Raw genomic sequence first — 25,826 nt, forward strand, 5'->3', positions numbered from 1 at the left:
TTGTTATGGAACCATGGTTTCCTTCTTTTCCTGGCCTTTTGAGAAGCAATATAGAAGGAACACCACTGAACAAGGCATGACATCCACAAGAATCTAGCCTGCACTGCCAAATAACACTGATTACACAGAGATTAAGTCACCAATGGTCAAATTTTGTATCATGGGTTCATTGCTTTCCTGGCAATGATTTGATATTCCAACTTTACAAATCAAAGGCTATTCTTTCTTTCTCCAAATAGATAACTAGGTTTTGTAGCCATTAGAAAGTTTGGTTTAAAAATGTATGGCTTTTTAAAAATATCCCATTGAACTACTTTGGGAGGCTTCCACTGAAGCATAGCAACTGTTAAAGCGGGTTCTGACACTGGTTTGTCAAATGCATATAACGGGTGAGAGAAGGAAGGCAGAAGCCATCAATCAGACCCTAATTGGTAAAGCTAAAGTTAAAATATCTTCAGCAAAGCAGAAACAGATGCCATGAGTTCTTCAAAACATTTGAAGGCATTGATTTCAGAAATAAAAAAATGTATATGTACATATGGGCATGAAGGGGCACACATACACAGCATCCATTTACAGTAGTGGCCAAAATTGTGGAAAACTTTTGGGAAAAGTATACAGTAGAAATGCCACCTTTGGTTAAATTTCCACCAATTTTTCTTCTAATTTCTTTATAACTGTAGCCTTGTTCACTTAATAATACTATTTTACATCGCTTTCTGGGCAACCAGTCAACTCTTTACACCATTACTTTAATTTTACTATGTTTTACAAGCTCACTAAATGAAAGAACACAAAAAAACCCAACCAACTTGATAGTGATCACATAACACACCGACAAATGTCCTCCTCTCAGCTTCAATACATGACCTCAATAACTGAATCCTACTGTGATCTGATTGGCTCATTGCCAAAACAAGATGACACCTGATTGGCTCTCTAAAGACTCATGCTCATTGGCTACAGTCAGATGAAGGAAAGCTACCTGATATCGACCTAAGCAAGTTGTGCTTCCTTTTTCTGGTTATTTGGCTATAACTTTTAATAGAATACAGTACAGATAATTGAACAAACTTTGTTGCACTACATTCTTGATTAAATTGTCTTTCCATTGATATATAATTTTATGGTACTACTCCAAAAAAGGAAGTGGTGTTATTAGCCATCGAACCTCAAAAATACACTTTTCCCGAAAGGTCTACAGAATTTTGGCCACTTCTGTAGTGCCTCTTGGAGACTTTGTTCAAAAAAATTAAAGATTTCCGAAGAAATTTGAAGCCATATAACAACTGACAAACTGAGACCTTTTTGCAGAACAAAAATTTGGCTTGTCGTAGGTCGAATGGGGGGTGGGGGGAACCTAGCATGTCTTTCCCCAAATAAATGGCCCTCCACATACAATGGAAGTGCTTAATAGGAATTTGGAGAACTGCAGTCCCAGTGCATCAGCTTTGCAGAGTGATGCCCTAAATTACTCTGAACAGTTCACAAGATTTGTGGTGGTGCCTTTTCCTGAACGGCTCCTGGATCAGTTCAGGCTAAAATTCTGTAGTGCTGACCTGGGTCACTTCAGAATGCAGCTCTTCTCCTCTGCCTCCTCTGCTGAAGCCTCTTTTGTGGCTGTCCATGTCTAGTCATGCTGACTTATGAAGAACCTCTGAGGGAGTGCAGGTAGAAACACGTTCTCTGGTGCTGTTCCGGGCCTGGCTAAAGCTGCTCTGCTCCATCCGTGATCGGAACGGGAGGCAGAACTCCCTAAAACATCTCTTGAAGTTTTCATCCAAGAAAGCATAAAGGACAGGGTTGAGGCTGCTGTTAGTATAGCCCAGGGCAATACAAAAATGCAGGCTGGCTATGACATACGGGTTGTCCCTGTCAATGCCCACCAGGGTCCAAACAATGACAAAGATCTGGATGGGAGTCCAGCAGATGATGAAGGCAGCTACCACAATGAGCACCATGCGTGTAATACGGCGCAGATTGCGGTCCTTCTCCTTGGAACCTGAGAGGAGACGGACATTCTTCAAGCGGAGAATCATGAGCCCATAGCAGATGGTGATCACCAAGATGGGAACCAAGAAAGCAAAGATAAAAACACAGATCTTGGTAACAGTATCCCAGTAAATATGAGGTTCAGGAAACTGAAGGAGACAGATTGTAATGCCACCTACATAAAAGGAGGAAGAGTACAAAGATGAGAGATGAACAAACAGGAGGACCATAGCTCAGTGGACAATGGTATTGCTACTCTCTTGGACATAGGAAAATATATCCGCATGATGGAGCCCCTTTCGACAACAACCTTATCAGCAATGACTAATGGCTATGCTAATGGGCGCTTGGGAGTATGCTGCTGTTGTTCAGATGCTAAACTGTGTCTAACTTTTCGCAACCACATGGACCATAGCCCACCAGCACTCCCATTCTCCACTGTCTCCCACAGTTTGCCCAGATTCATGTTCGTTGTGTTGATGGCGCTATCTAGCCATCTCTTCCTCTGCCTTCCCCTTCGCCTTCTGCCTTCCATCTTTCCCAACATTGGGAGTATATTCCTAGTGAATTAGTTGACCTTTATTGCTGGCAGGGTCCAATTCAGGATGAGTGGACCAGCTAAAGAACAGCCATGCTGTTAGTCTTCTCAGCCACTACGAAAGAGGTTGGAAGGCCACTGCAACCTTCCAGATTCCTTCTTTTTAAAATAGGCTACAGATGGTTGAGAAGGGAGATGTGCACCCTCTCATCATTTCCACTCTTTTTCATTCCTCCTTATGGATGTCGAGTGGGAAACGGTACAAAGCAAACCATAGAGATAGAGTGCCTAGAACAACTTTGTTTTCACAGAGTTTCTCTAGGACTTTGTCTCTGTTGACAAAGTTTCAGAGACAGGTACTTATCAAGTTAGTAGCTTGTAAGGGACCAGGGAGGTATTTGATTAGCCCCAAATAAGCCTGGGTCTCTTTGTAGCTATTTTTTCTGTCTGGATTAATTGACTGGGATTTGGAGTTTGTATGATTTTCTTATCCCTATCCCACAACCCAATTCAATATTGGTGTGAACAGGATTAATGAATGAACATAGAATTCTTCAGATTATTTCCAAGCTAGTACGTGCAGGTCTGTTATTTACAAGCCCCTCTTGTTACTGAAATATGAACATTCTTTCCTAAGTGTTATGTAGGTAAGCCTGTTTCCTACATAATGGAATCATCCCTGAGAAGCGAACTGAATATAAGATCCTCTGCTACTACAGGACAGAAAAAGTCCGAGTACCCCAAAGGTCTGTATTAATTTAGCAGTGGGAACCACAGCCTGATCACTGCCCAGACTGAGTAGTAGTCTTCAGGGAAGTCGTTGGAATTAAATGGCAGCCCACTTGCCTTGAGATTTAGTGACAGCCATGACCATGATAGGCACTCCAACCACAGAGGAGAGAACCCAGATGCAAACATTGATTAACTTTGCTTTAGCTGGGGTCCGGAAATCCAAGGCCCTGACTGGATGGCAGACAGCAATGTACCGGTCTACGCTCATCATCGTGAGGGTGAAGATGCTGGTGAACATGTTGTAGTAGTCAATGGAGAGGACGACTTTGCAAAGCAGTTCCCCAAAAGGCCAGGTCTCCATCAGATACTTAGCGCTCTGGAAGGGCAAAGTACTGGTGGCCAAGGCATCTGCCAGGGCTAAGTTGAAGATATAGATGTTTGTGGCCGTTTTCAACTTGGTGTATCTAGAGAGAGGAGATAAGGAGAATATGACATGAATTGCAACTGACACCGGGGCTCATTCTTTGCAAGAAATACATTCATTCTTACTAAATAAGCAAAGCAACACAAGGTAAAATGGGACAGAACTGTGGCTCGTGTTTTGATTGAAGTCAAGTGACAGACAAAATGCTTCTCCTGAATCCTTTCCTGGTATCAGGGTTCAGTTAATGGCGCTAGAAAATTGCAATCTAGTTTGGTGGATTTAATCTGAAGGGGAGCACAGGAATGCCAAGAATGTAAACATGGTGTCAACCATCCATCTAGCAAATTCAAAATTAAGGAATCCTCGTGGCTTTGGAGTGCAAGAAAAAATAAGTTTTATTGAATACACATCCCAGTACTGAAGAAGCAAATCCAGTTCTAGTTTTCCAGCACTAAAAATCTGGTTAGTTAACAATAGCTTTCCATAACCTCCACCCACCAAATTGCCCAATCATACTTCATTGATTTGTTATGAGAACAGTCCACTTTTCCATCAGACACATGGCTCCAGCAGATAATAGGAAGGCAAGAGATAAGAAGAAATTCAAGCCAACTTATCAGAGAGGGCCATACTGAAGGAGAACATGAAGAGTTTAAGTTCTTATTAGCTATAAATTCTGAATTATCTTTTCTGCTTGCAGAGAAATTGTCAGCTATTATAATTCACTAGGATACATTCCAGATATATATTCTAGTTTCAATTTCCCTTGTTTCTTTGACAGCCTGATACCCAACTTACATAAATACCCTTGCTAGCTTCTTCACCAAATACCCTTGCTTGCTTCTTCACTGTTATCCATTTCTCCTTTCTTTTATGCTTATCTCCCATCTAGTGGTATCAGATCCTCATGTTGTATTTGCCACCCGTGCTCATTTCCTTGTGCTTTTAATCAACTGATTAAAAAGGGGGAAATCATCCTTTTAGTGTAATCTGAATATCTGAAGGATGTAAGCAGCAAAAGAAGCTTCACCTGTACTGTGTCATTGTTTAAATGGTGCTGAAATCCATCCTTCCTGTTCCTGAAAACATTCTGTTCCTTGAGCAAGAGATTCTGTTTTTACAGCTGATTTTCAGTCTGTTCCAGGATTCCTTTTTATGTTGACTACAGTATATTTCTCTAAGGAGGCCAAGACTCCTGCTGTTTTTACTGCTGACGCTCAAGTTCTTTAGGTCAGCCTGCAACCACCTCTGCTGATCCTTGATCTGAGAAAGCTCCATTAGAGGAGCCAACGCAGGACCAAAAAAATAATGAATTTTTCTCCTACTTCCTTCTTTCTTTCTTTCTTTCTTTCTTTCTTTCTTTCTTTCTTTCTTTCTTTCTTTCTTTCTTTCTTTCTTTCTTTCTTTCTTATCTAACTAACTAACTAACTAACTAACTAACTAACTAACTAACTAACTAACTAACTAACTAACTAACTATTTGGCCAAGTTTGCTTTCATAAATCTCTCCAGTCACACTGGAAAACTGACCATCTGAATAAATCCATGGCTGAGAATGTGTGTGTGAAGTTTCAAAATATGCTACAAACTATGCATAATTGTCATGGATTGACAAATTGCAAATGCCCAACATCACTGCACCTGTTAGAGGGAGTGAAAAATTCAGGATGGAGGAGATCATTGTTGAGTGACAGAAAAAAAAAGGAAAGGGATTTTTCAAATGTTTGTCTTCAATCTGTTGACACTTTTCCTTTTTAAAGCCAGCCTTTTGTTTAATGCCAATGTTCTTGGGATCACTGGACTACATATTTTTCTTTTTCTTTGAAGGACCCTATACTCCCTTGCATCGTGGTGGAGTCGGGGCAACTGAATGGAGCTGAGTGTTTACTGACCTGACGCCCTTCCTGATGCCTATCTGGAGTTCGCAGCAGAGAGATATATCTGCCACTACCTAGGATCGAACTCACAGCCTCCTGTGAGGTGAGAGGTCCTCTTCTAGGCCACCACGCCACTCGGTGGACTTTATGAATAAAGGCTATAATGATTAGCTGAAAATGTTGCAGCAATAATACGATGAATGAAAAGACTGAGAAAATTAAAAAGAAAAATTAAAAGAATGCTGCCCAAAAGATCTGGGGGAAAAATTCTACAGATGGAGGCCCCCAGTGAAAAGACGGGGACCTCACTCACCTGTATTCCTACATCCAGTGGTGGGATTCAGCCAGTTCGCACCACTTCGGCAGAACCGGCAGCTAATTTTTTTGTTGCCCAGCCCCAAAATGGACTTCCGGAAGCGGCATCCACACAGAGAACCAGTTGTTCACCTGTCTGAATCCTACCACTGCCTACAGGGGTTTGCAAGAGTTGCATTGGGAAAGTTTCTGAGGTTAAAATAGGCTACTTGAAATCTCAATTCAAAATGGAGCCATTCTGGAGGTTTCAGCAATGTTCTTGGCTTGGTGTGGAGGAGGACCACTTCAAGAACTGTTGGAATAAACAGTTCAGTGGTTCATCCTGGAGCTACAAAATCATGGCTCAAATACATGTGCTGACCAAGTATCCCTGGCAAGTTTGAAATGACAATATGAGAATCTTATAAATACATTTAAAATAAATACAGATGGTCCTCAACTTACATCCATTCACTTAGTGACAGTTCGGAGTTACAATGGCACTGACAAAAAGTGATTTATGATTTTTTCACACTTGCCATCATTGAAGCATCTCCGTGGACATGTGATCAAAATTTGGACGCTTGGAGATTGGCGTGCATGTATGACCGCTGTAGTATCCTGGGGTCATTTCATCCCCTTTTGTGACCTTCTGACGAGCAAACTCAATGGGGAAGCCAGATTCGCTTAACAACCGTGTTACTAACTTAACAGTTGTGTCAAGAAAGATCCTAAAATGGAGCAAGACTCACTTAACAACTGTTTCGCTTCGCAGCAGAAATTCTGGACTCAGTTATGGTCATAATTCAAGGACAATCTGTACACACAGATTCTGCTCCAACCTGAAACTAGGGAAGCTCACTGATTAATATCTCTCTCAATCTCAAACTCCCAGGGAAGTGGCTAGGTAGAAAAATTAGGAAGGAGTGCCATGTGTGTATAGTCTCTTGATCTCCTGAATGAAAAACAGGCGATCAATTGATGAAATAAATAAAATCTGCATCTGATCAGAGCTACTCTGCATCCCGTTGTATTAACAGAACCTTTCTTAGGAGAATCCTCTTAAGAGCCTTCCTTTTTAGAAAACTCCATCGGCATTTTGCTTTGAATGATTCTGGTTATTTTAGAGTAAGGTGGCGTGATGGCTCAGTGGTTAAAGATGTTGAGCTTGTTAGCTAGAAAGCTTGACAGCCCAGGTTCAAGACCCCAGCACCATGTGACAGTGTGAGATCCCCTCACTTGCCCCAGCTCCTGCCCACCTAGCAGTTTGAAAGCATGCAAATGCAAGTAGATAAATAGGTACCACTTTGGTTGGGAAGATAACAGCATTGCGTGTACCTCTGCGTATAGTCATGCTGACCACATGAAGCATCTTTGGACAATGCTGGCTCCCTCCGTTGAGAAACAGAGATGAGGACTGCCCACTAGAGTCATACACAACTGGAGAGGGGAAACATTTACCTTATTTTGGAAAAGGATGTGAGGACCTGGAGGGAGCTACATCGTTCCCACCCAAAAATAATATTTGAGGATATATTCTCTAATTCTTCCATAAAACTAAAGACTCCTTGGCCCTTAATAGACACTGCCAGGTGCAGTGTGGAAATAGAATCTATATAACCACCGTGAAATCTCTCTTGAAATACATTGATCAAATCCTACCATATTTCCAGTTGCATATAAAATGCCCCTGAAAGCTGATTTTGCTACCTTCGGAGAATCTTACTGCCAAGAAATACCAGGAAAGGGGGAAGGAACAAGAAAAGAATGAGAAAAATACCTTCCAGCCATCATAACCGAAGCACGTTCTTTAGAGAAGATGTGTCACCTTGATTTTGATCTATACCTGGCAGGCTTCTATAAAACAGCAGTGATTTATTGACTGCATTCTAGCCTGAAACCTCTGGTGCTTTTGTGGGTTGCGGCTATGATGTAGAATTGTTTATATGGAATGGAGGAATAAGTGGGAATAATAACTCATGCACATAAATTCACATTGGTAGGAGCTGCAGGAGGAAATGGGGCTGTAATCATTTGTCCATCTCTTCTACGAATCCTGATCTCTTCTATTAAACCCTAAAGGGATATCTGCCAAAGGATTGGATGAATGGCGGATATTTCTGCATCTGCTTTCCCAACCCCACAAAAAGATGCTCATCCTCCAAAGCAGGGATGTCAAACTCAATTTCATTTGAAGGCCGCATCAGCATTGCAGTTGCCCTCAGGGGCCGGGTGGGTATGGCCTGGGTGGGCATGGCCTACTGGGTGGGCGTGGCTAGAGTGCGTATGGCCTACTGGGTGGGCGTGGCCAGCTCTACATAGTTCGCATCAAGGATGCCTATGGGGGCCTGGGCAGGAGTGGGACAGATCTGAGGGTCTCTGGCAGAAGGAGGGTCTATGGGCCAGGGCCAAGGCAGTGGGGGCCGTTCCTTTCACTGTTTCCAGGATGGCTTTGCGGGCCACATGAAACCACTTCGCAGGCTGGATCTGGCCGCCGGACCTTGTGTTTGACATGTCTGCTCCAAAGGGAGAACCAACAAAGATGCAGGTCTGCATCAAATTTGAAAATGTTGGGGTAGATAGTCCTGTGTCTGAAAAATTCATTCCAAATAGAAGTAAAACACCTCCCTTGGTGGACAAGCCCCAAAGCTAAAAGATTCTGGTCAAGAATACACATATGGTTAAAGAAAATGACTAAAAAACATATAGATTTTAGGCCAGTTATTTTTGTTAAGCATAATTGTAGGAAATTATGAGAAAGAGCGTATATATCTAATTTTATATGTATTAGCCGCAGCGAGAATTGTATTCGCTCAATATTGGAAAAAAGAAGATTTACCAATAGAGGAAGAGTGAATTAAAAAAAATTAGATTGTGCAGAAATGGATAGATTTGACACTGAAAATGAAAGAGAAAGAAGAGTCAGTATACTTTAGAACATGGGGTACCTTTTATCAATCGTTAGAAAAACAAGGTAGAGAGAAAGGAATTTAACTTGTATTAGTAAGTTAAATGCTGGAATCTAGACAATGTGTTGCTGATAAAATATTAAGCACTTCTGATTATAAAAAATGCCCAGAAAAACAGATTATCTACTAATTCTAACTTTACATGTAGATTTTAGCAGTAGAATGATGTTATATACATAATTTTAGATTTTTGTTCCTTTCTCCAAAGCAAGTATACATAAACATTTATACTGGACAATACTGTAGTTTCCATAACTTTATTTTAGCTAAGTATGAGCTTTGTGCTAACATTCTAATTGTAGTTATTTTTTCATAGTTTATGGATGGGAAGGGTTGCCATTGTTCACCATTCTAACATGAATTGATGATGGTCAGTGGCTAAACTCAAGATTTTGCCTGGCCTTGCTTGCTTTTATGGTAGCTAGTTCTCCCCCAAATGCTTGGCTTCCTGAAGTTTTCGTTTACTGGTTCAGATGCATCCTGAGCTCTTCTTGTGTATGTGTGTTCACCATGGACCACTTGGATGGCAACTAGACATGTGAGATTTCACTGAGATTTTCACTAGAGATGTGAAAAGATGCCACAGAGACTGTGGAAAGAATGCAGAGAAGAGCATCAAAGATGATTAGGGGACTAGGGGCTAAAACATATGAATAATGGTTGCAAGATTTGGGTATGGCTAGTCTAAAGAAAAGAAGGACTTGGGGTGACATTACAGCAGTGTTCCAATATTTGAGGGGTTGCCACAAAGAAGAGGATGGGTCAACTTATTTTTCAAAGCACCAGAAGGCAGGACAAGAAGCAACAGATGGAAACTAACCGAGGGGAGAAGCAACCTAGAACTAAGGAGAAATTTCCTGACAGTTAGAACAATCAACCAGTGGAATGACTTGCCTCCAGAAATTGTGGGTGCTTCATCACTGGAGGTTTTTAAGAAGAGACTGGACGTCCATTTGTCTGAAATTGATACAGAGTCTCCTGCTTGAGCAGCGTGTTGGACTAGAAGACCTCCAAGGTCCCTTCCAACTTTGATGTTCTTCATTCTACTCATTCTATTAGGAAGAGAATAATCCATTCAGGCATTCAGAAAGAATAGTTGGGTTCACACAATGGACCTAGCATGTTTAAAGAACCTGGAGACACCAGATGAGATGGCATATAAAAGGGGACATAACTCAATACCTGGCTACTATTTTCAACATTTTGTTATAGTTTGGTTTATCCTTCAACTCCTTTAATGAATTTGTTTTGATATTTAAGTGGGCTTTTTTTTAAAAAAAGAACATATTTATTCTGTGGCAGACGGGACTTGAGCTTTGCCATAGTTGGCAATTCCCTGTATTTCATCAAGATCTGTCTTTGCTTCTTTGAATGTTTCCCTTGTTTTCAATGTTTTGCAGAAAAAAGCATCTTCCTACAGTGAAACGTCTGCAAAATGATGAAAACCAGAAGTGCATCCTTTGCACTCCCTGTATATGTTTCATAATGTGTCAAGAGAGGGGGAGGGGGAAAGGCCAATCAATACTCAGAGCTTAAATGGTGAAAGGACTGAAATGATGCTGATCTTCTGTAGGGTAAATCAGGCAGAGAAGGCAAAGAAGAAGTCAGGAAGATAAATAAAAGATGAGTAAAATCTCTCTTCTTCTTCTTCTTCTTCTTTTTTTTTAAAAAGATTTGTGACTGTAACCTAATTTTACTTGTTCTCATGAATATGCTCATTAAATTGCTGTGCCAAAGGAGTGGTAGCCTTCTCAGAAGCAGAAAAGTTTCTTTGCAGCAGCATATATTATCTTAGCCATATAGCTTTTGCAGTTACCCTGCTTATTTCGGTAACCTATTCAACTTATAGTTGGGAAAATGCAAAACAGCTTCTGTTGAAAATTTTCCTACCGCTCCTGAGATATTGACAGTTTGGGGAGCACCTTCCCTTCTCCCCAAAACAGTCTAATCATGATGGAGTTTATTCCATGGCTGTGAGATGGTGCCCAGGGGGATAGGAGGGTACAGGGGTATAAAAGCTCATGAAAAAGGATGTGGTAAACCAGAGACAACCTGAAAAAAGCACTGAACACTGAACACTTTTCTTTCCGATTCCATGGTATGCATTGGTGTGTGGGTGTTTGTGTGTGTGCCCATTCTTAGTGCATACAGGTAGTCCTCAACATGACCACAACTGAGCCTGAAATTTTCGTTGCTAAGCGAGAAAGTTGTTAAAGTGAGATTTGCCCCATTTTATGACATTTCTTGCCAAAGTTATTAAGTAAATCACTGCAGCTGTTAAGTTAGCTACAGGAGGGTTGTTAACTGAATCTGGCTTCCCCAAGGACTTTGGTCGCCAAAGGAGATCACGGGACCCTGGGACTCTGCAACCGTCATAAATACATGGCTGTTGCCAAGCGGCCGAATTTTTGGTCACGTGACCGTGGGGAGGCTGCGATGGTCGTAAATGTGAACAATTGTCCCTTTTTTTTCAGTGCTGTTGTAACTTTGAATGGTCACTAAATGATGGTTGTTAGTTGAGGACTACCTGTATTTCTCTACATTTCCTGTCTCCATCAGGGGGGCAGAGTTTTTGTGGGTATTTTGCATACAAACCAAGTAACCTCTCTGGTCCCCTGTCTTACAGGTGGTCCTTGACTTACAATCATTCATTTAATGACCGAAGTTAAACAGCACTGAAAAAAGTGACATATGACTTGTTTTTCACACTTATGCCAATTGCAGCATCCCCGGGGTCATGTGATCAAAATTCAGACAGTTGCAAGGGGTTCCTATTTATATTGGTTGCAGGATCCCACAGTCATATGATCACTTTTTGTGACCTTCTGACCAGCAAAGTCAATGGGGAAGCCAGATTCACTTAACAACCGTGTTACTAACTAAACAACTGCAGTGATTCACTTATCAACCATGGCAAGAAAGGTCTTAAAATGGGCAAAACTCACTTAACAACTGTCTCACTTAGCAACTGAAATTTCAGGCTCAGTTCTGATTGTAAGCCAAGGACTACTTGTGTTATGACCTATTCATGCCTCGTTAATCACTATTAGATTTATTATATTTTTATCCTATCCAGTGGCGTAGCGTGGGTTGTCAGCACCCAGGGCAAGGCAAGTAATTTGCGCCCCCTAACCCGTGGATTTTAGCACTCGAGTCTCTTCCACTAGATTAGTTAAAGAAACCCTTACCCCCTAAGCACATGTATTGCCGCTGCACTGTCCCTTCCCCAGATAGTCCCTCGCTCTCTCTCCGCACCGCACCGCACCGCACGCCTGACACACACCCCCTCCACAGTGGGCGGCGACCCGGCGGCTCGGATAGGATTCACACAGCCAGCACTGCAGTGAGAGAGAGTGAGTGAGCCAGGCAGGGGCAGAGAGCTGCGAGTGTGAGCGCCCCCCCAGATGTTGCGCCCGGTGCGGCCGGCCCCCCCTGCACCCCCCACGCTACGCCACTGATCCTATCTCTAATATTTGGTAAGTAACTCAAGGCCACAAACGTATCTAATACTCCCCCTTTGGCCTATTTTCCCCCTTAACAACAATTCTGTGAGGTGAGTTGGGTGGAGATCCATATTTATTCAACATCCATTCTTTCCTGCAAAACTAAACTTTTATATTGTTCTTAATATAGTCAATTCTTGCTTCCTCATAATGAAGTGGGTAGGAGCACATTCTTATATGCAGCCCTATTTCTGTCCTTCAACAAACATTCATTCCTTGCAAAAACCCACAAATTAGTTGCTACATTTCTGCCAACATTTGTCCGTCTTGAAATGTCCCCATCCAAGGTACGCAAATTCACTTACTTATTCTGATTATGACTTTTAAGTGCTAGGATGACAGATGGAACGTGTGTGAATTATCCAATTGAATTGGCAGAGCTATTGTTGTGAGGAACATGCAAAGGGCTTGTAGAAGTGATATCGACATTCGCTTGAGCTCCTGAATGAAGAGAAGGATATAAATCTAATAAATAAATCATGTTGTGGATAAAGCTATTGAGAGCAGCCTTACTCCATGAAGTGATAAGAACTTTCCATTAGTCTTTAAAGGTTTTCCATCAGCAAAAAAACCCAAAACTTCTAGACTCTAGAGCACAGTTTTATGTATGCCTGTTCTGCCTTCACTTTTATGTGGAAGAATCCCTCAGAAAGTTTAGTCCCCATCTGTAACTTGAAGCAATACGGACTAAGTACAATTATCCATTCTGATAATGCTAGGCTCATACAGCACTTGACACAGTCTTTCTGTTTCTAGTCTTTTTCCTAAATGCTAGCTGAAGTACCATTTGCAGTTTTGCAATTACAGTTCTACTGAATGTTTATAAATAACCCTGGAAACAATTTGAAGACTGCATAATCCTCCCTCTGATTTGCTTATCAATAATGGTACCTAATGGCCACCTAATGAGAAGGAAGGACTCACTGGAGAAGAGCCTAATGCTGGGAAAGATTGAGGGCAATAGAAGAAGGGGACGACAGAGAATGAGGTGGCTGGATGGAGTCACTGAAGCAGTAGGTGTGAGCTTAAATGGACTCCAGAAGATGGTAGAGGACAGGAAGGCCTGGAGGAACGTTGTCCATGGGGTCGCGATGGGTCGGACACGACTTCGCATCTAACAACAACAATGGTACTATCAGAATAACAGAATAACTGAATTGGACGGGACCTTGGAGGTCCAACACCCTGCTCAAGCAGGATACTTTATACCATTTCAGACAAATGGTTGTCCAATCTCCTCTTTAAAATCTCCAGTGTTGGAGTACCAACAACTTCTGGAGGCAAGTTGTTCCACTGATTGTTATAACTGTCAGGAAATTTCTCCTTGGTTCTAGATTGCTTCTCTCCTTGATTAGTTTCCATCCATTGCTTCTTGTCTTGCTATGGAGAATAGGTTGACTCCCCCTTCTTTGTGGCAGCTCTTGAGATATTGGAACACTGCTATCACCCCTTCTTTTCATTAACCTAGATATACTCAATTCCTGCAGCAGTTCTTCATATGTTTCAGCCTTCGGTCTCCTAATCTTCTTTGTTGCTCTTCTCTGCAATCTTTCTAGAATCTCAACATCTTTTTTTATATCACAGTGACCAAAACTGGATGCAGTATTCGAAGTGTGATCTTACCAAGGCATTATAAAGTGGTAGTAACACTGTCAGGCAGAATGATCAAAAATGAAGTCAGATAGGAGCTAAATGCAGCTTTCCACAGAAATGCCCGAAGCTTCCTTGGTCAATATTCCCAGACCAAGTCTGAAATAATGAAGTTGAGCTGATGTTAAACTTTTAGCTATAAGGAGCCTTTCTATCTATGCTCCAGGGTAGACAGCAGTTGAGTCCAGGAGTAAAATTTCAGTAGGTCTTGAAAAGCCACAGGCTTCTTTATAACTGAATTGCAAAATTTAACTCATCAAAGCTACAGACCTCCCTCCAAACCCTAAGCTGTGGCCCTTGGGACTTTCAAAAATTCTTAACGAATGGTATTTTAATGTGCCAGGGAAAATATTTAAATGCATCACCGTAGAATAATCATATTTACTACAGTGAGCTTAATTAAGTACAAGCTGAAGTGAAATTATATTTTTCATTTGTTCTGATGCCATTCATCATTTTTTGGAGTATAGCCCAATGGGATACAATGCCATGTCACTCAAATACCCAATGCTGTATTTAATCAGGAAAAAGTCACACGACTGGGATTTTATATGGATTGATATCATCCGAGAAGCTTGTTTTGTCTTAACATTTGTGGAAAGCTAGCTTCTTCTAACTTTAGGATATTTTTACCATAATCAGAACAAAACTTTAAAGAAGTGGAGCAAAACAGCAAGAGGGAAAATGAAATTTCAAGGTACAGCTAACTTTATTTATTTATTTATTTTATTTTAATTCCATTTATATCCCGCCCTTCTCCGAAGACTCAGGGCGGCTTACAAGCTTAGCAGTAGCCTTCATTCTATGTATATGCCTGCTTGTTAGGGCTTTCACACACACCCCAAGCAGCATTATTACAAAGTCAGCTTATTGCCCCCAACAATCTGGGTCCTCATTTTACCTACCTCGGAAGGATGGAAGGCTGAGTCAACCTTGAGCCTGGTGGGACTCGAACCTGCACTAATTGCAGGCAGCTGGTGTTACTTAAGGAGGCATTAGCCCACTGCTCCACCAAGGCTCTATGAGTAGAATTCATAAAGTTAGCTGGTGTGTTGTGCAATTAGCTCACATGGTGTAACAAGATGGTGGGTTTGTTGTCACTGTGAGTTGTGGGGGGGCACAAATGGAGGCTCAGCCAATCTCAATGTATACATGGTTGTACTTTGACCATAAAGTTTCATTCATTCATTCATTCTTGGTTCCTTTCCAACTCAGCAATGCAGCTTCTTGTGTTTAAAAAAATGCAACTGTAATTCATCAGTATTAGTATTATTATGGATTTATTGAATCTTCCAGAATAATGATTCCAAAAGGATGGACTATTTATGGTGTTTGAAGTTCTTTAAATCACATGATTTAGTCTTGTTCTGTTCTAACATTGTTTTGGAAATATTCCATACCAGACACAAACACCTCGCTTCCTAACCTCCCTTAGAAGAATTAGGAAATACCTACAGTACTTTGATCATCTAAAGAACACCTCCCTTGTGTTACTCCTGTCAAGACATCTATGTGCAGTTGGAAAACTGGAAAGGAAATACTGCTGCCTTTTGTGACTGAAAACCTGGTCACGGCTCCGGTTTATCCTAGAGCAAATCATTTGGATTCCACATCTAGCTCTCACCATGTGCATGAAATAAAGATGCCTCATTGATTTTATTTTGCTAAGCTCATTTCTATTTCTTGGGGAGAAGGGAAAAGAAGAAGAGGAAATTGCAAGAAAGGAAGAGTGCTGGAGTACTACTCAACTTTTGGAGGCCTTATCCAGCTTCCTTTTTAGCTGCTGAGATTTCAGCAGGTGTTATCCAAACCAAAGTAGACATAAAGGCCCCAAACCTGTTTTTTTCTTTTTTGCTTTTTCAGTACTAAAAATGCAGTTCTCAGAATTTGTAAAGGGTTGAAGAGCTGGATATGAGGAGGTTAGATGGCCTGTTGAAAGATTTTTGTTGATTGTTCTCAGTGGTGGGATTCAAATATGTGAACAACCGGTTCTCTGTGTGAATGCCACTTCCGAAAGTCCATTCTGGGCCTGGGCAACAAAAAAAATTAGCTGCCAGTTCTGCCGAGCTGGTGTGAACTGGCTGAATCCCACCACTGATTGTTCTGCTTGATGACCACTGTAGGTTTTCCCTCCTAAAACTTCTTATTGCTGGGGTTTTTTTTATTGTTTTACATGTTGTTAGCTATCTAGAGTTACCATATAAATCAATTTAAAAAATAAATACTTGGATTCTGATGTCAGTCTCCAGTCCATTACTGCTATAAGCAGGAGATCAGACAAACTCACTTTTACCAAGGTTCTTTCCAAGTTTGTATTTTGCAAAAACAAACGAACAAAAACATGGTGGTGGTGGTGAAGGGACAAAATTCTGAAGATTCAAGGAACATTTAGCAGCCTCTGATGCTAGCAGCTCCCTCAATACCAATGAGCTTAAAATAGCCATCACACTTCTTTAGCCAAGCTTCTTTAAGCCACATAGCACATCTTTGATTTCTAATTGCAGTAATAGCTTGTAAATTTTTGAGATTGTTCCTTCTGGTTGTTCCACATTGTGAAGGATTGAATTCTCGAGTTTCAGACCACGTTACTGAAACTCTAGTATTTCTATTGCCCAAAAAAGATTTGAGTGGACACCAAAAGAGCTATTTATCACCTATTCATTGCTCAGTTTGATCTTTATCAAGAGGTTCCTATAAAAAAACTATTAAAATATTTCAGTCTATAAAGATTATCTCAAAATTTCATTTTAACCAAACCATAAAGATTATTCTAACCTAACCTATATAATGTTATTAAAAACAGTTAAAGGAAAATTAAAACTGTATATATACTGTACTCTTCCAAATCTGAAGCATTATTCTAGTGAAAATACTTCCAGTTCTATTATTAAAAAGTATTTTGAGTGAAATAAAATGATTTATATCATTATTTGGCTCTAATTAAGTTTCATTTTGGTTTCCTAAAATATTAAAATGTTTTGAAGACCAGTTTTATTTCCCTATTTAATTTCTTCCATGTTGGCATATAATAGTAAAAATTGTATTAATATTCTTAACAATAGTAATGCCTAAATATTTTCAAGATTTATCTACCATTGGAATCCCTAAAACTGTAGAGCTTTCCTTTTGAATTTTTGGGTGTGTGTGGAGAAAATATTAGATACGATTTCTGGAAAATTAACTGATAGTCCTGATACCTTTGCCCATTCCTTTAATTCCTTAATATAGTTAATTGAATGGGGAGCATGGGAACCTATTAAAAGTGATTTTAAGTAAGTGAACCTATTGAGAGAAAAAATATTCAAATGGAACAATCGGGTTTTATTCCAAATTGAAATATATCTATCCTTAAAAAGAAATTATTAAATATTATTATTGTTGTTGTTGTTGTTGTTGTTGTTAGCTGCGAAGTCGTGTCCGACTCATTGCGACCCTATGGACAACATTCCTCCAGGCCTTCCTGTCCTCTACCATCTTCTGGAGTCCATCTAAGCTCACGCCTACTGCTTCAGTGACTCCATCCAGCCACCTCATTCTCTGTCGTCCCCTTCTTCTCTTGCCCTCAATCTTTCCCAGCATTAGGCTCTTCTCCAGTGAGTCCTTCCTTCTCATTAGGTGGCCAAAGTGTTTGAGTTTTAGCTTCAGGATCTGGCTTTCTAAAGAGCAATTAAATATTATACAAATCAATAAATCTTTACTAGCCATATGTTCTTTAGATATATTTAAAGTCTTTGATTCTCTGAAACTACCATTTTTAAAAGAAATATTAAGTACATTTAAATTTGAGGCTGGCTTTGATTGAATCCTCCTTATTATTCAACCTAGTTGGTAATAGATCCAACAATCAGATTTGCAAGATAAAAATTGGGACACAAGACTTATCTTTTAAATCTATTTGCAGATGATATGGTTCTTACGCTCTCCAATGTTATACCACTGATAAAGGCTTGTGAAATTAATGGTCTACTGAAAACTAGACCAGTAAGAAATCTACATCTGGGGGCTAAACCAGAGAGAAGATTATTAAGTTTTTGGCCAGCGAATGTGCAGATTGTTTATGACTTCAATTCAGACAATACTTTATAGGGTTAGGGTTTGTTTTTCTCCTGTAAATCTCTGCTGATATCAATTGTGCTGAACGTTGTGCCTAACTGTCCTTGTGGGCTGATTGCTGTGTTCCAGTTGCGATGGCCCCAAATCAATAAATATTTAATTTAATTTAATTTGTTTTAAAATCTGGCAATGCCTTGATTCTAGTCCTGTTGAGCTAAATTCTCCTAAGTTCCCCATTCAGCATACCGTAGCTCTTAACATGTTGTGGTGCAAAGATCTGTGCTGCACATCTTCTCTTCTCTTCTCTTCTCTTCTCTTCTCTTCTCTTCTCTTCTCTTCTCTTCTCTTCTCTTCTCTTCTCTTCTCTTCTCTTCTCTTCTTTTTTCTCTTCTTTCTTTTTTCTCTTTTTCCTTTCCTTTCCTTTCCTTTTCTGACATCTTTTAAAGTGTCCTAGAAAGGAAGAATTTCACAAGCCCAGCATTTGCAAACATGCTTAATTTGGTTCCTGAGTTAACCCATATCCTGCACTTTTCCAATTTACTGAACTGTAAAGAAAGCTGCATTTATGCAGATCCTAAACCACCGAAGAATAAACAAGGCTGCTTCTAACTAAACTAAATCTGAGTAAATGCAATTAAACTTTTAACTACTAAGGCAAATGGTAGACTAAGCAGCTTCTGCAATAATGCTGATCATTAACTTCTCACTGTCCTACAGCTTGGCTTTGGTGTCTGTTTAGCAGAAGACAGACATGAGAAGAAATGAGTTTCTTAGATGCTTTTCCTGATTTTAGCAGTTGAGTTACTGCAATGCATATTTTAAAAATCAGCTGGAAATTATGTGTGTAAAATATAACTATTCAGATGTTATAATTCTGGTCTATCCAGTTCTGGTCACCACAGTACAAAAAACAATGCTAACACCCTAGTGCACAGACAAGATGATAAAAGGTCTGGAGGTTAAATCATATGATGAACTTTTCAGGGAGCTAAATGTGTCTAGCTTATCGAAAAGACAGACTGGGTGGGAAGGATATGAGAACTGTCCTCCTGTATTTGAAGGGCTGTCACAGAGAAAGGAGATTGACTTATTCTCCAAAGCACCAGAGGGCAGGACAAAAAGTTATGGGTGGAAGCTTGTTAAAGGGAGACCCAACCTAGACGTAAGGATAATTTTTCTGATAGCGAGAACAATTGATCAATGGAATAGCTTGCCTTCTGGAGTTGTGATTGCTCCATCACTGGAGGTATTCAAAAGTAGACTAGAGCCTAGACAACCATTTGGGATTGTATAAGATCTTGCAATGTATGGCAGTGAAAGTTGGACCATAAGAAAGGCTGAGCACCAAAGAATTGAAGCCTTTGAACTATGGTGCTGGAGAAGACTCCTGCGAGTCCCTTGGACTGCAAGGCGATCAAACCGGTCAGTCCGAGAGGAGATCAACCCTGACTGCTCTTTGGAAGGCCAGATCCTGAAGTTGAAACTCAAATCCTTTGGCCACCTAATGAGAAGGAAGGACTCACTGGAGAAGAGCCTCATGCTGGGAAAGACTGAGGGCAATAGAAGAAGGGGACGACAGAGAATGAGGTGGCTGGATGGAGTCACTGAAGCAGTAGGCATGAGCCTAAATGGACTCCAGAAGATGGTAGAGGACAGGAAGGCCTGGAGGAACGTTGTCTGTGGGGTCGCAATGAGTCGGACACGACTTCGCAGCTAACAACAACAACAACAAAGATCTCCTGTCTTGAGCAGGGGGTTGAAGACCTCTGAGGTTCCTTCCAGCCCTATGATTCTATATTCTATCTTATCTGGAAAGAGAAAACATTGATACCAAATTAGGTTTGACCTTCAGAACCTCCCATTTCCTATATACTTACCCTGGAGGGGGGAAAATGGTCTGACTCATTGCCCTGGGGGAGTTGGCCTCATATGATGAAAACAGAAGACATTCTTTTTGGCGGTGCCCCATGTCAGAATGGTACCTTCCCCCAAGAGGTTTGGCTAAGATTCACTTGTTCCTTGTGCATTTAAGAAGGGTCATTGATGACTGGTTGATGGCTTGTTTCCTCTGCTAGTGTTTATTTAGCTTCCTTGGTTTTAAAGTTTGGCAATTAACCTTTCGTTGCTTTATGCGACTACTTTATTATCGCAGCTATCTGTTTTGTGATTTTGATGAACAGCCAAATATAAATAGAATTATACTGAGAAGAAGCAGCTGCTTTATGAACCAAGCACCGTCTCTAAGCTGCTTCCTAAAGCTGCTCCATTTAGAATAGCTCAAAGGAATCAGAAACATGGGTAGAAGACCAATTACGGTCAAGCAACGGCTTCTTTAGCAAACGAGCCATCTGAAAGCGATAGGGCAAGGATGCAAAAATGGAAGTTTAGTTCATTGGACTTCATGAACAATGTATTATGAACAATGTATTTTCTATGCACGATCACGAAAATCCCCAGTCATTGGCAGCTTGTCATAAATTTCTAGATTTGGCTTTTTGATGTTTAATGAAATGGATTTTTCTGCCTAAGTGTTTTCCATCACTGATTACTAAAATGCTTACTTATTAACATGAGCAAGAGAGTGCGAGAGTGCACATCAGCAAGGAAAAAAAATACAATGGAAGATTTAGATCTGTACATCTAAATCCATACATCTGTACATCTAGATCTGCATACTTAAACTATTTATATAATAAGACCTCTCCAAAAATTTCTCTTGGTTTTGATTTTTGAGTGTAATTGATATTGAGTGTAATTCAATATGCAGGGAAATATCACATGTGCTGCTTTTAATGAATACAGGTAGTCCTCGACTTACAACAGTTCATTTAGTGACTGCTCAAAGTCACAGTGACACTGGAAAAAGTGACCTACGAGTGTTTTTCACACGACCATTGCAGCATCCCCAGGATCATGTGATCAAAATTCAGATACTTGGCACCTGGTTCATACTTATGACGGTTGCAGTGTCCAGGGGTCTGGCGATCCCCTTTTGTGACCTTCTGACAAGCATAGTCAATGGAGAAGCAAAATTCACTTAACAACCAAGTCACTAATTTAACAACTGCAGTGATTCATTTAACAACTGTGACAAGATAGATCTAAAATGGGGCAAAATTCACTTAACCAATGTCTCCCTTAGCAACAAATATTTTGGGCTCAATTGTGGTCGTAAGTCAAGGACTACCTGGATGGATAAAGATGAAGCACTTTAATGAGAATTCACAATGGCTAAGTGAGTGGGAAAATAAACAGTTGATCACAGCATGATAGGTTCTAGAATTATGAGTAATATGGGAAACTATCAAAATATTATATTTCAATCATTCTAATCTGCAGAAGGTGACATGTTTGGTAAAACCAAACATTCCAAGACTCATACAGCTTACCTGTGGAATTCATTATCACAGAATATTGTGACACTTTAAAAACAAATAGGTAAAGTAATGTACCAGTCACTATAGCAGTCATACTGTTCATTATGGCAATCAGGAACCAGCTTATGTTGATTGTCATCTAACTCAGGGGTCATCTAATTCAGGGGTCTTCAAACTTGGCCCTTTTATGACTTGTGGACTTCAACTCCCAGAATTCCTCAGCCAGCGTGCCTGGCTGAGTAATTCTGGGAGTTGAAGTCTACAAGTCATAAAAGGGCCAAGTTTGAAGACCCCTGATCTAACTGCTTCCTATCCATGAACTGACTGTAAAATCTGAAAAGGTCACTAGGTCAAGTATTATTTTTAGAACTGGTGCCTGAGCTTGGTGTTGGATTTTTTTGTATTTATTCTCTTCCTTGTTCATCATTTTTCCTTGACTGGCCATTCTGGAAAGAGTCCCAACTCTTTGAAAGATGAAGTTTAATTGGTGATTGAGGGACTTTTCAGTTTTATGATTCTATGTCTATGTCCCCATCTTAGCAACCAAACAAATTTGGTTAGGGTTAGGGTTGTGCAGCAGTCCGGCTTGAAGACAAAATGTGATTGTGCTGTGCAATTTTAAGAGCAGACACGTTTTGTTAGTTCCTGACAGGTGCTACGTGCACATCCATGCTTGCTATGAATCTTATTTTGCCTTTCAAATCAATTGTTCCAAACTTTAATCCTTGCATGTTTCCGTAGGTGACTTCAGAACATGGTAGTTTTATCAGGAGGAGAAAAAATTTTAAGATAATTTGTCTCCAAATTAAGTATGACGATCAACATTAGCAGCTTGGGTTGGAAAAGAAAATGGCAACACAATTTGTTAATCTCTTGGCATTTCACAGCCAAATGAACAAATAAAGGTTTGTAAACCTTTATAAACTGCACCAGGCACAGCATGTAGAACAATATGGTTGATAATTTAGGCAAACTGTTGCATAGATATTCAGCACGGCTGCCAGTACTGGGTTGCAACAATCCAGATGTGAGCAAAGAGTTAGGTTTTCTAATCTCCATCCTTGGTGCACTCTGAATTTGGTTGTTTTCTTGCAGATGTTTCAGTACTAAACTAGGTAATATCATCACTGCTAGGAGGGAATGGGGCTTGTTTTCACTTTATATAGTAGTGGATTACCCTGTCAGTGTTGGGGTGGTGGTGGTGTTCCTAGGCTGTTGTTTGATTATTTGTCTGAATTGGTAATTCCTTGATTGGAGTGTTGTTTATTTCTTGTACTCTAATCTAACTTCAATGAAATAACTGTCTAATGAAGGAACCACTAGTTGGGTAATGAAACATCTGCAAGAAAACTATCAAGTTCAGGGAGCACCAAGGACCACACAGTTCAACCCTGAGTTGTAATTTTTCCCCTGCATCTCTTTGAAGCTATCTAATTGTCATCCAGATTTTTGCAGAAATCTTCCATCTTCTGAAAGAACAAAGCCCTATAAGGAGATGCTAGTATTTGGTCTTCATCAAGGAGATGCAGGTTCCAAATTCAGAAATCGATTACACTGAATCTGCTAGAAATTACTTATCAATAGTTATATAAGGTTTTGCACTTAATGTCCAATTCTCTACGGAACTCTCACACAAAGAGTTTTTCAGAATATTTGATATCGCAGCTCCCATTTGCAGAAAAGATAAAGCTATTAGACCTCATGAGTCTAGGAGAAAATTGGAAATTGTATAAAGGCTTGAAAATAGCAAGGGAATTTCTGGTGAGGGTTTGTGAATGCTAACAGATGGAATATTTCCCTTCAGTAAACCTAAATTTTCTTTGTGATTGCTCCAAGTTACTAAAAGTACTTTCCTGTTCTATTGTATCACTTCGGTCAACCATTGGGAAGTGAAATGGGAAAATACAGAAAATAAATGTTAATAGACACAAATTACAACCTTGGGGTATTCTACCCCAGAACAGATTTTTTTTCATAACGTGAGCCCAAAATACAATTTCCTTGGCATGCCAAGTTCTGAGTCCCCTGAGTTCAGGGTCACTGCATATTAGTGGTGATTTTGCCAAAGCTTTTCTCTGCCAATTACACAGGCAAGACAGGAATCTGCAGATGGGTTTTTGAATTGCTTGCATGAAAGCAAACCATTTCTCTGCTTTGTATGACTCAGAAACAACGAAGCGGAAAAAAACCCCATATTGGCACTCTTTTCTCAGATTAATGTGTGAATGCTGACTCACACAGCCTCTAAGTGAGCAGCCCAGTTCACAAAATGGGGCCTGTTTGTTTGCATAATATGCCATTTGAAATATGAGAGGTCAGTTCTTTGCTTGGCTAGACCTAACCAGAAGTTACAGTATTTTGATTTTTAAAAAAATGAAAAGAGGCAGAAGCAAGGAAGTGGAAATGTAATTCTTAAGTAACTTTCTCGTCGCAATTCTAGACACAAAAATAAAGGGGCTGTGACTCTGTGAAGAATTCCCAGGTTTAATCTCAGCATTTCTAAATAGAAAAGAGACTTGGCGGTAAGTCTCATAATTGGTACTTGTCAGGATTAAAAATATTTCTCTGTTGGGACCAGTGGCTGCAATGCAGGTTCATTAGACCTAAACCAAAGTGATTGCAGAAGTATTTAACGACACCATCAGGGATCTGAATTAATTTGATAAGATTTCACTTTGGAGGTAATAGTACTATTAGAAAAAATACCTGTGAAGTGAAATCTTATCAAATAAATTCAGATCCCTGATGGTGTCATTAAATATGAGGTATTTTGGAAATTTCTCAGTACAATAAAAAAATGACTCTCAGAAGCTGATTCCCAAAGTTATGAAATATTCTTGCCCCCCCCACCCAACCAACTATCCTTCAGATAGGAGGGACTACAGTTTCCATAATTTCCAGGCAGCCTAAATTTCTGGGACTTGTAGTCCAACATATTTGAAGGAAGATATGCTGAGGACAACATACTGACAAAGCAACATACTGACATATTGTTTCAGAAACATTGATGTTTATGTTCATGATTTCTATTTGTTCGACATTTTGAACCTTTCTTGCATTTCTAGAAAAATTGATATGTCCCATACAGGAACATGCATGTCTCTCTTGATAGATGAATTGAAAGAAAACAATGTTATCTTCACAAACTGAGAGTGAATATGTCTTGGAGTTTATTCTGCCTGACCAAGATGCTCCTATTTGAAAAGTCATTGCATTTTTGTTGCTGTTGTTTGAGTCTCTCCCTTCATTCATATATAGCCATATATAAAAATCATAGTGGGCAGAATTTTTAGCACTGTAAAATCTACATTGTTTCAGAGATGTACCAGCCATGGTAATTTTCTAAAAACATAACAATAGCTACAGAGGATGCACTTTCATTTTGCAGTTAAAAATGCATGCAGTGAAGCACATCATTTCTTGAGTCACATTTTAAATGCTCAGATTTTAAATCTTCCATTTCTATCCTAATTTCCACATGGTAGTGCATTGCTGAATGCACAGACATGGCTCTAAATTTCCTTCACCAACTTCAAATGTTCACTCTATTTCCACTCAATGCACAACAAGATTTTTTTTTAAAATCCTGGTTATTAATGCATTTGGCATGCAATGACTTTTCTTTCACTCTTTCACACAGACTACATTAGATTACAAGTTTATGTCACAACTTCATGCTGCACATAGTTCTCCCAATCTCCCTACACATCTACTTCGTGTCTTCTTTCTTTCCAATGACCCTGGTGGCATCCAGCCAAATCACATAAGCATAAAACTTCCTCTCATCTAAGTCAAAGAACAAACTGGGCTTGTTAGTTTGGAACCTTTTTCTTACCTGACAATGCCGTACATTACCAGGATATTTCCCAAAAGTCCCACCACACATACGACAGAATACAGGGCGGTGATAGCAATAGCTATGATGATTGAAGTAGTATCTTTCATTGGCAATTGATTTGTGGCATTGGAAGTTGGGAGAGAACTTGAGTCCTGGAAGGTGCTGTTGTAAAAGATTTCAGCACCAGGGATGGTGGACAGCTCCATGGTACCAGGTGGCTCCAGAGTCCAGTTTGTGGTAGGACAAAAGGATCAGAAGGCTTGCAGTCCAAAGACTTCGTGGGAACTGTCCCGTTTTGATGGTGCTGAAAAGAACCAGCTCTTCTCCTCTCAAGTAGGCTTACTCTCTCCCTTGCAAAGCACATTCAGATAAAACCAAAACTTCAAATCAGAGAGAAAGAGGGTGCTGGGCAGCCAAGGCAAAAGTAGGAGCTCTCAAAAGCAGTTGCACTAGCCGGTGGAATCTGACATCTATTCTAGCAGTTCTTCTGTATAAACCCAGCAACACACTGCCTCCCTCCTTTATCTGCTGCCAAGCAGCTGAGCACAGGAAACTGAATTCACAAGCTCTCCTAACGAT

At 40.1% G+C, this 25,826-nt stretch overlaps 1 protein-coding gene across 1 annotated transcript; it reads right to left on the minus strand.

Moving 5' to 3' along the window:
* Positions 1-1,634: 1,634 nt before the first annotated feature.
* Positions 1,635-25,453, minus strand: OPRD1 (opioid receptor delta 1; the record flags this gene model as incomplete). Its single annotated transcript, XM_083369585.1, has 3 exons — positions 1,635-2,167; positions 3,377-3,726; positions 25,245-25,453. The coding sequence occupies 3 exons, from the start codon at positions 25,451-25,453 to the stop codon at positions 1,635-1,637; spliced, it is 1,092 nt and encodes a 363-aa protein (XP_083225711.1).
* Positions 25,454-25,826: the final 373 nt, after the last annotated feature.

The sequence above is a fragment of the Vipera ursinii genome (genome assembly GCF_947247035.1).
Source record: "Vipera ursinii genome assembly, chromosome: 9".
NCBI lineage: Eukaryota > Metazoa > Chordata > Lepidosauria > Squamata > Viperidae > Vipera > Vipera ursinii.